The sequence below is a fragment of the Nematolebias whitei genome, chromosome 12, assembly GCF_014905685.2.
Source record: "Nematolebias whitei isolate Nwh7 chromosome 12, NemWhi1, whole genome shotgun sequence".
NCBI lineage: Eukaryota > Metazoa > Chordata > Actinopteri > Cyprinodontiformes > Rivulidae > Nematolebias > Nematolebias whitei.
The window spans coordinates 3,665,126-3,675,810 of NC_056509.1; the positions used below are offsets into that span (position 1 = coordinate 3,665,126).

Consider the following 10,685-nt stretch of genomic DNA (forward strand, 5'->3'; position numbering starts at 1 on the left):
AAAAAAAAAAAGAAACTGTCCAGATGACCTGACTGAAAATTGTTGGAAACTATAATTTTACAAGTTTTTTCTAATATTGAGCACCACTATTCTTAAGGCACAATTTGAAAACTTATTCACTCACTAAATCAAAACTGCTACAAGCCATCATCAGGAACAAATAGCAGCTTCACAAATGAATTTATTTTATCCAGTTCTCACAAATCGCAGGATGATTTCAAGCATTTATGCAGGAATTACAAGAACAGAGAACATTTAAATTGTTTATTTGAAGTATTTAAATGTGTACTTTGTATCAGCTGCAGGCTGCATGTGGGTACAGGTCAAACCCTGCTTCTGGTTCTGGTTCCGTGGTCCAAGGGAGGTTGCTCAGGAATCAACACTCCCCAGAAAATGCAGCGCGAGAGAGGAGTCGCGTGCGCAACCTGCGGCAGGCCTTCCACAGTCTGCAGGTACATGCAATGCTGCAGTGTTCTCATTAGTGTTTTGTTCTCTCAGGACTTTACACAGGAACAAGTTTACTTCAGTACAATCTTTTTATTTGTACTTTCTTGTTTCACTATTTCTAGAAATGTGTTCACCCACACTTAAACACATAAAATGCACCAAAACCCTGTAGTAACTGTAGTGCAAACAGAAGAATTTACTCTTTGAATGTTTTATGCTTTGTGGAGTGGCAGAGAAGTGTGTTAGACTGATACAGGACATGCATGAGGACAGCAGGACATTGACATTGGTACAGGACATGACATGTTAGACTGGTGCAGGACATGTAAAAGGACATCAGGACATGTATGAAGACAACGGGATGTGTATGAGGACAGTCGGCCATGTTAGACTGGAACAGGGCATATATGAGGACATCAAAACATGTATGAGGACTGCAGGACATGCTAGACTTGTACAGAACATGTAAGTGGACAGCAGGACATGTTAGACTGGAACAGGACATATATGAGGACTGCAAGACATGTATGAAGACAGCCAGACATGTTTGACTGGTACATATGTATAAGGGCAGTAGGACATGTTAGAATGGTACAGGGCATGTATGAGGACAACAGGACAGTGGTGAGGTGCTGTAGGAGTGACAGATAGCTTCAAGGTGGAGGTGGGAGTGCATCAAGGATCGGCTCTGAGCCCCTTCTTGTTTGCTCTGGTGATGGATCAACTAACAGATGAAGTCAGGCAGGAATCTCCGTGGACTATGATGTTTGCAGATGATATTGTGATCTGTGGTGAGAACAGGGAACAGGTGGAAGAGAACTTGGAGAGGTGGCGGTATGCACTTGAAAGAAGAGGAATGAAAGTCAGCCATAGTAAGACAGAGTCCATGTGTGTGAATGAGAGGGAGGAGGTGGAACAGTGAGGCTACAAGGAGCAGAGGTCACAAAGATGCAGGACTTCAAGGACTTGGGGTCCACTGTCCAGGAAATTGGGGAGTGTGGTAAAGAGGGTGAAGAAGAGAGTCCATACAGGATGGAGTAGATGGAGAAAAGTTTCAGGAGTGATTTTTGACAAATGGTGGCAGCAAAGGTAAAAGAAAAAGTTGATGTTAACAACCTAGCTGGTCTCACCGCTGTCCTATATGGTTTAGAGACAGACATGGACAAAAAGACAGGAGATAGAAATGGAAGCAGCAGAAAATAAGATTTTGTTGTTCTCCTTGGGGATGACAAGGAGAGAGAAGATTAGGAATGAGATAATCAGAGGTACAGCCCAGGTTGAACAAGTGGGAGATAAAGTTAGAGACGACAGACTGAGGTGGTTTGGACATGTCTAGAGAAGGGACAGTTGGTATATTGGTAGAAGGATGTTATAAATGCAGCTGACAGGAAAAATACAAAGAAGATGGACAAGGAGGAGATATGTGGATGCAGTTAGAGAGGACATGGAGGTAGTTCCTTGAAGCTGGCTCCTTGGTTCAGTTCTGAGTTACATACTTTAAAATGGTCATATAGAAGGCTGGAAAGAAAATTGTGCTTCACTAACATGGAAGAATTTTAATTAAATTGGAGAGATAGACTGCTAACATTAAAGAAAGCCCTTTGTAAAACTAGAACTGTATATTATTAAGCATTAATGGATGAGAATAAAAATAACCCTAGGTTTCTGTTCAGTACTATAGCAAAACTGTCCTGATGCATGCTCAATAATCCAGGTAGAAAAATCTAAAAAAGTTAAATCTGGTCCTCTGGACATTCAAAAAAACAAAACAAAGCAAAACAACAAAAAAATGTAGAAACGTTTCGTCTTTCATCCGAAAGACTTCTTCAGTCTGAGGTACTGTATTCAGCTCAGTCTTATGAATAGCACCTTCTCAGAGTGGATCAACCATTTGGTTGTCATCAGCAAAACAGGTTGATCCACTCTGAGATGGATATAAGACTGAGCTGAATACAGCTCCTCAGACTGAAGAAGTCTTTCGGATGAAAGACGAAACGTTTCTACATTTTTTTGTTGTTTTGCTTTGTTTTGTTTTTTTGAATGTCCAGAGGACCAGATTTAACTTTTTTAGATATAGTAAAACTATTGAAAAGTCCTATCTCTATTGAGCCTTGTATCCCTACAACTATAATCATTGATGACTTTACAAAATTCTTTATAAATATAATGATTTCAATGAGAAAGAATATTCAAACCATCCTTCCTACTATTGCCTACGATTCCCTGTCAAATGAGGCAGTTTTAGAAATATCACTTGAAGCTGTTTTATGTTTGGAAACAGTGCTGCACTTGATACATCCATCCATCCATTATCTTTTACCCACTTCTTTCATTTTGGGTCACGGGGGTCGCTGGTGCCCATGTCCAACAATTACTGTGCGAGGGGCGGGGGACACCCTGGACGGGTCGCAAGTCCATCACAGGGCCACATAGAGACAAACAAACATTTACTCTCTCTCTCTCACCTAGGGACAATTTAGAGTTGCGCTTGATACATTTGATCACAATTTTCTACTACAGAATATGTACAGAATACTACAGAATATGATATTGAGATTTCAGGAATGCTCTAAACTTGTTTAAATCATATTTTTTGACAGATTTCACTTTGCAAATTTAAATAATGAATCTTTTCCATACACCAAAGTTAGTCATGGAGTTCTTCAAGGTTTAATGCTTGGACCAATGCTCTTTACTGTATACATGCTTCTATTAGGTAAAGTTGTTAAACAGCATGGGATAAGTTTTCATTGTTATGCTGATGACATACAGTTAAATTTATCCATGAAACCGTATGAATTGTATCATTTACTTAATTACAAGCATGTCTTAAGGGAAATTAGGGAAATATCTCCTTCTAACTCTCATCCAAACTATTGTAGCATCAGTCTGGATGGATGCTTTTTAAAGAGAATTTTGGACACCCAGATAATAAAGACTTACAATATTTCAGGCTAAAAGAGAGAAATGAATTGACAAGATTTTCTGCATCATTTTATGATGAGATGTTTCTAAATTTACTATTATTTTTTATGTGGATGAAAGTGGTCCTGGTAACATTGTTGATGTGTTTAAGTGACATATCCTGATCAAAACTAACACCAAGGTTCTTAACATTAGAACTGGAGACCAAATTAATGCCACCTAGAGAAAGTGAGAAACAGCTAGGTTTGTTTCTAAGATATTCAGGTCCAAAATCGACAACCTCTGTCTTGTGTGAGTTTAAAATCAGAAAATTAAGGGTCAGTAATTTTTAATGTCTCTAAGACAAGCTTGTAATGTAACTGATTACATTCATCAGGTTTCATGGATAAGTATCATCAGCTAATGTTTATCCTGTGCTGTCTAATAAATTTACCGGTACTTAACTTTACCTGTGATAAAATATTGTGATTCACCAGTGCTCTTTCTGTGATATGATGAGCTCTAAACCCTGACTGAGTTTCCTCAGCTTGCTTCTGTTCAGACATTCACACAATTAATTTGCAACTATTTTCTTAAGTGTTTTGTTATGTTGAATTGATTGGATAAAGGTTTATACTTTGTAAATGGCCAAAGCTCCTAAATCAAATTCAGGTTTCTTAAGTAAATCAACCTTAAAGCCTTAAAGCCTTAACATAACCATTAAATAAATACAGGTTAAGCAGATCCAAACTGGGGAGACTGATTAATGGAAACACCCTTATGAATAATCTGGTTGGGATCAGATCTAGCAAACATGCTATGGGCATGGGTTGAAGTCAATATTTTTGACAATTCAGAGAGCTTAACAGGACAAAAATTGTCCAAACATAAATTAGCTTTTAGTGACACTTCTAAAACTGTTTCATTTGATAGATAATCAGAGGCAGTAGTAAGAAAAATGGCATGAATTTCCTCCTCCTCCTCCTCCTCTTCCTCCTTTTCCTTCTTCTTCTTTCGGCGTTTCCCTCTTCAGGGTTTCCACAGTAAGTCATCCTCCTCCATCTCATTCTGTCCTCTGTCCTCACTCCAACTACCTCCATGTCCTCTCTAACTGCATCCATATATCTCCCCTTTGCCTTTTTCATGGCAGCTGCATCTCTAACATCCTTCTACCAATAAACCCACTGTCCCTCCTCTGGACATGTCCAAATCACTGTCCCTCCTCTGAACATGTCCAAACCACTGTCCCTCCTCTGGACATGTCCAAACCACTGTCCCTCCTCTGAACATGTCCAAACCACTGTCCCTCCTCTGGACATGTCCAAACCATCTCAGTGTGTCCTCACTAACTTTATCTCCCAGTTGTTCAACCTGTGCTGTACCTCTGAAGATCTCATTCCTAATCTTATTTATCCTTGTCACTCTTAAGGAGAACCTCACCATCTTCATTTCTGCCACTTCCAGTTCTTTCTCCTGTCTCCAGACATAGCTGGTCTCACTACTCTGTATGTATGTGTATGTATCCTTTATTTAACCAGGAAAAATAACTCATTGACATAAAAAACCTCTTTTCCAAGAATGACCTGGCCAAGACAGCACCATAAAACATACAACAAATCCACAATACAAGACCAAATACACAACATACATACCCAAAAGAAATCACATAATTACAAATTACTGCAGTTACAAGAGCCAAGTGATCTGATCTCTCCTTCCTTTAGAATTGATTTAAATTGCCCCAAGGTAACAAGAGATGATAAGTTCAAATTCTTCTGCAGAATATTTTCAGGGGCTAAAGATTTAAAAGCCTTTTTATTCAGTTCAGTTCTGACATTTGGGACCTGCATCAAAATGATGTCCTGAGAGTGCAGGCTATAATGGCTGAAAGTTCTAGATAAAAGTGAACATAAATATGTAGGAAGATGTCCAAGGATGCATTTATAGATAAAAACTAGCAAGTGAGAAAGTCTGTGGTCAGTCAAAGAGGGACAATTTGCTGTAGCATACAAAGTGCAGTGATGTGTTCGATAGCCACAGTCAGTCATAAAACGCAGGGCACGATGATATACAGCATCCAGTTCTTTGAAAAGCTGGGCTGAGGAGTTCATAAATAGCAGATCTCCATAATCTACCAGGGGCAGAATGGTTGAAACAATCAGGTGCCTTCTGACTTGATGTGAGAAACACTATTTGTTTCTAAAAAATAATCCCAATTTAAGATGTAGTTTAGAAACCAGTTTGTCAATATGATAATTAAATGATAGAGTCTCATCAATCAGAATACCTAAATATTTATAGCAACTGACAACTTCAATTTCAGCTCCTTGAACAGTTAACAAGCTGGGAAGGATAGGTGGAAGCTGCTTACTATTTGAAAATAGCATAGCCTTTGATTTTTCTCAATTCAAAACCAGTTTAAGCCCAGCCAGACGGAACTGAACGCAAACGCAGATTGCAGCAGTTTCAATGATTGTGAAACGGAAGGTGATGAACAATAAATAACCATATTATCAGCATAAAGATGAGCTTTAGCATCAGGCAAGTTATCACACAGATTGTTTACATAAATTGTGAACAACAAAGAACCTAGTAAGGAGCCTTGGGGCATTCCCTTTAAAACAGGAAGGGGGGAGGAACAAAACCCAGCCACTTGGACACATTGAGTTATATCAGATAAATAGTTGGAGAACCAGTTAACAGCCTGAACAGATAACCCACATTTGTAGAGTCAATTCATCAAGATGATATGATCTACCGTGTCAAATGATTTAGATAGGTCAACAAAAAGAGTTGCACAATATTTTCGGCCATTTAGGGCATCTATATACTCTCTTGTAAACCTTCCCTTTGACCTTTGCTGGTACCATTTTGTCACACATCACTCTTGAAACCTTTCTCCATCCACTCCATCATGCCTGGACTCTCTTTTTCACCTCTTTGCCACACTCCTCATTTTCCTGGACAGTGGACCCCAAATACTTGAAGTCCTACATCTTTGTGACCTCTGCTCCTTGTAGCCTCACTGTTCCACCTGTCTCCCTTTCATTCACACACAAATACTGTGTCTTACTACAGCTGACTTTCATTCCTCTTTTTTCAAGTGCATACCTCCACCTCTCTAAGTTCTCTTCCACCTGTCCCCTGTTTTCACCACATATCACAATGTCATCTGCAAACATCATAACCCACGGGGATTCCTGCCTAACCTCGTCTGTTACCTGGTCCATCACCAGAGCAAACAAGAAGGGGCTCAGAACTGATCCTTAATGCAACCCCACCTCCACCTTGAAGCTATCTGTCACTTCTACAGCACATCTCACCACTGTCCTGCTGTCCTCATACATGTCCTGTACCAGTCTAACATACTTTTCTGTCACTCCAGATTTCCTCATGCAAGACCACACTTCCTCCCTCGGCACTCTGTCATATGCTTTTTCTAAATCCACAAAGACAGAATGTAGTTCTTTCTAACCCTCTCTGTACTTCTCCATCAGCATCCTCAAAGCAATGATGGTGCCTGTGGTGCTCTTTCTTGGCATGAAACCATACTGATGCTCACAGATAGTCACCTCTCGTCTAAGTCTAGCTTCCACAACTCTCTCCAGATCTTCATTGTGTGCCTCATCAACTTAATTCCCCTGTAGTTTTTATTAACCTTTATTTAACCAGGCAAATCCAACTGAGATCACAGATCTCTTTTGCAAGGGAGGCATGGGCCTGAAAGCGGCTTACAATGCATGTTTTTGGTTTGCGGGAGGAAACCGGAGCACCCAGAGAAAATCCATGCAAGCGCGAGAAGAACATGCAAACTCCACACAGAACAACCGCAGGCCCAACCAGGGATTGAACCCAGGACCTTCTTGCTGTGAGGCAACAGTGCTAACCACTGAGCCGTTGTGCTGCTAACTTGTAGTTGCTACAACTCTGTACATCACCCTTGTTCTTAAAAATGGGCAACAGCACACTTCTTCTCCATTCCTCAAGTTTTTCCTCACCCTCAAATATGCCATTGAATATTTGAGTTAACAATCTCACTGCATCTCTCCAAGACATTTCTAAACCTCCACTGTATGTCATCAGGTTCTACTGCCTTTCCCTTCTTCATTCTTTTCAGAATTTTCTGAATTTCACCCTCACTAATATTTCCTACTCCCTGGTCCACAGTTTGTATGTCTACTTCTCTTCTTTCCTTTTCATTCTCTTCATTCATTAGCTCCTCAAAGTACTCCTTCCATCTTCCTGTCACACTCTCCTCACTTGTTAGAACATTACCATTCCTATCTTTAACAAGCCTAACCTGCTGCACATCCTTTCCAGCCTGATCCTTCTGTCTCGCCAATCAGTACAAGTCCTTCTCGCCCTCTTTAGTGTCCAGCCTCCCACACAACTCATGATACGCCTTCTGCTTTGCCTTTGCCACCTCCCTCTTTGCTCTGCGACTTATCTCCTTATATTCCTGTCTCCTCTCTTCAGTCCTCTCACTGTCATATTTCTTCTTGGCTAACATCTTTCTTTGAATAGCTTCCTTCATTTCACTATTCCACCACTAGGTTTGGCATAAATTTCCTAACTGTAGTAGTTTTATTTATAAAGAATCTCATGAAGTTATCACTACAAAGAATTATAGGGATTTATGACTAAACAAAGATAGAACTTTTCATTAGTCTAACTACAGTACTATACAAAAACCTGGGATAGTTCTTGTTCTAAACTGGAAATGTTTGTTATATGTGATATTAAAGAGTGAATTTTCCTGCAGGCAGCTTTACCTTCAGTTCCACCTGACACCAAGCTCTCCAAGCTGGATGTACTGGTTCTGGCCACCAACTACATAGCATACCTGACAGAGACGCTGGATCAGGGTGGGACCGTGGCTGAGCACACTCTGTCCCCCCGGCCAGGTGGATACCTGCATCCTGTTAAGGTCAGGAACTAACAGCTCAGACAACATTGAGTATATGGTGCTATCTGACAGTAGACTGACATCCGAAGACAATATGCAGAACAGCAGAGTCAGTAAATCTAGATCCGCTTTTCTTTAAACACTCTGTCTGTGTTTACTGATAAGGAGACACTTGGTATGTTTTTCCTGATACTAAAATTATTTGAGTATTTTTCAGTGTCTGAACAACATTTGTCAGGTGAACGTGGAAGTTTTATCTGTTGTTGGTGGCATCTGTAGGATGTCCTCCATCCGATCTCAGTGTCTCTACCTTAGGTTCTTGACCCTCTACTGTCGTGTCAGTCCACCCAAGTGAGATTTAGACTACATTCTGCCCTGATGGGACTTCAGTAAGGTATATTTGCCACAAGCTTGCTATTCAGGTTTTGTTTCAGTTTTTTTTCTTCAGGGTTTTGCACCTAACTGTCCCACTGGGTTTAGTAATCATTTCAGAAGGCATAGCATTCCTGCCATAATGTGTTCACTCACCCAGGCTGGGGTTCTATCATGGGCCTTGGGGTGTAAAACCTCTCTTGGCATTGTATGAGCAGCAGCAATTGTCATGGTCATACGGCCCCTGTTTTTGTCATCTGCTCATGGCAGCCAGTGAACTTTATTGGAACCTGCCAGTAGAGTTTGTGCAAAGTTTTGTGATTCTTTGTCGACTCTTAGTCAGCTTAGAGACTTACACACTGATCTATGCAGTCAGTCTCATTGCTGGTTTGAGCTCAATGTGTACGAGGCCCCTCTTGGCTTAGATTGTTCTTTCATGTTGTGGACTTTCCCTTCTACCTTTCAGGCTTGGTTTGAAGCTCTGGAGGTCAAGTTCTGGGGTATTGGTAAGCATTTCACATTTGTGAACTGCTGTCTGCATCAAGCTTGTGAGCTGCACTGTCTTGGAGTAACCCATGTACAAACCGGATTCCAAAAAAGTTGAGACACTAAACAAATTGTGAATAAAAACTGAATGCAATGATGTGGAGATGGCAAATGTCAATATTTTATTCGTAATATAACATAGATGACAGATCAAAAGTTTAATCTGAGTAAATGTAACATTTTAAAGGAAAAAAATGTCGATTCAAAATTTCACGTCAACAAATCCCAAAAAAGTTGGGACAAGTAGCAATAAGTGGCTGGAAAAAGGAAATTGAGCATATAACAAACATCTGGAAGACCAATTAACACTAATTAGGTCAATTGACAACATTATTGGGTATAAAAAGAGCTTCTCAGAGTGTCAGTGTCTCTCAGAAGCCAAGATGGTAAGATTATCACCAATTCCACCATTGTTGCACAGAAAGATAGTGCAGCAATACCAGAATGGTGTTACCCAGCGTAAAATAGCAAAGACTTTTAAGTTATCATCATCATCAACCGTGCATAACATCATCAAAAGATTCAGAGAATCTGGAACAATCGCTGTGCGTAAGGGTCAAGGCCGTAAAACTCTACTGGATGCTCGTGATCTCCGGGCCCTTAAACGTCACTGCACCTCAAACAGGAATGCCACTGTCAACGAAATAACAGAATGGGCTCAGGAATACTTCCAGAAAGCATTGTCAGTGAACACAATCCACCGTGCCATCTGCTGTTGCCAGCTGAAACTCTACAGTGCAAAGAGGAAGCCATTTCTAAGCAAGCTCCACAAGCTCAGACGTTTGCACTGGACCAGGGGTCATTTAAAATGGAGTGTGGCAAAATGGAAGACTGTTCTGTGGTCAGATGAGTCACGATTTGAAGTTCTTTATGGAACACTGGGACACCATGTCATCCAGACCAGAGAGGACAAGGATAGCCCAAGTTGTTATCAACGCTCCGTTCAGAAGCCTGCATCACTGATGGTATGGGGTTGCATGAGCGCTTGTGGCATGGGCAGCTTGCATGTCTGGAAAGGCACCATTAATGCAGAGAACTATGTTCAGGTTCTAGAACAACATATGCTCCCATCTAGACGTCATCTCTTTCAGGGAAGACCCTGCATTTTTCAACACAATAATGCCAGACCACATTCTGCAGCAATCACAACATCATGGCTACGTAGGAGAAGGATCCGGGTACTGAAATGGCCAGCCTGCAGTCCAGATCTTTCACCTATAGAGAACATTTGGAGCATCATAAAGAGGAAGGTGTGACAAAGAAGGCCCAAGACGATTGAACAGTTAGAGGCCTGTATTAGACATGAATGGGAGAGCATTCCTATTTCTAAACTTGAGAAACTGGTCTCCTCTGTCCCCAGACGTCTGTTGAGTGTTGTAAGAAGAAGGGGGGATGCCACACAGTGGTAAAAATGGACTTGTCCCAACTTTTTTGGGATTTGTTGTTTCCAAATTTCATGGCATCAACAAATCCCAAAAAAGTTGGGACAAGTCCATTTTTACCACTGTGT

General features: G+C 40.7%; 1 protein-coding gene across 1 annotated transcript in view; it reads left to right on the forward strand.

Moving 5' to 3' along the window:
* The window catches only part of LOC119417999 (transcription factor 24-like), a 14,096-nt gene that overhangs the window by 1,682 nt on the left and 1,729 nt on the right, over positions 1 to 10,685 (forward strand). The window contains exons 2-3 of the mRNA XM_037685244.1: positions 300 to 452; positions 8,114 to 8,278. Of these exons, the coding sequence (XP_037541172.1) occupies positions 300 to 452; positions 8,114 to 8,278 (318 nt within the window). The remainder of the gene's footprint in view (positions 1 to 299; positions 453 to 8,113; positions 8,279 to 10,685) is intronic.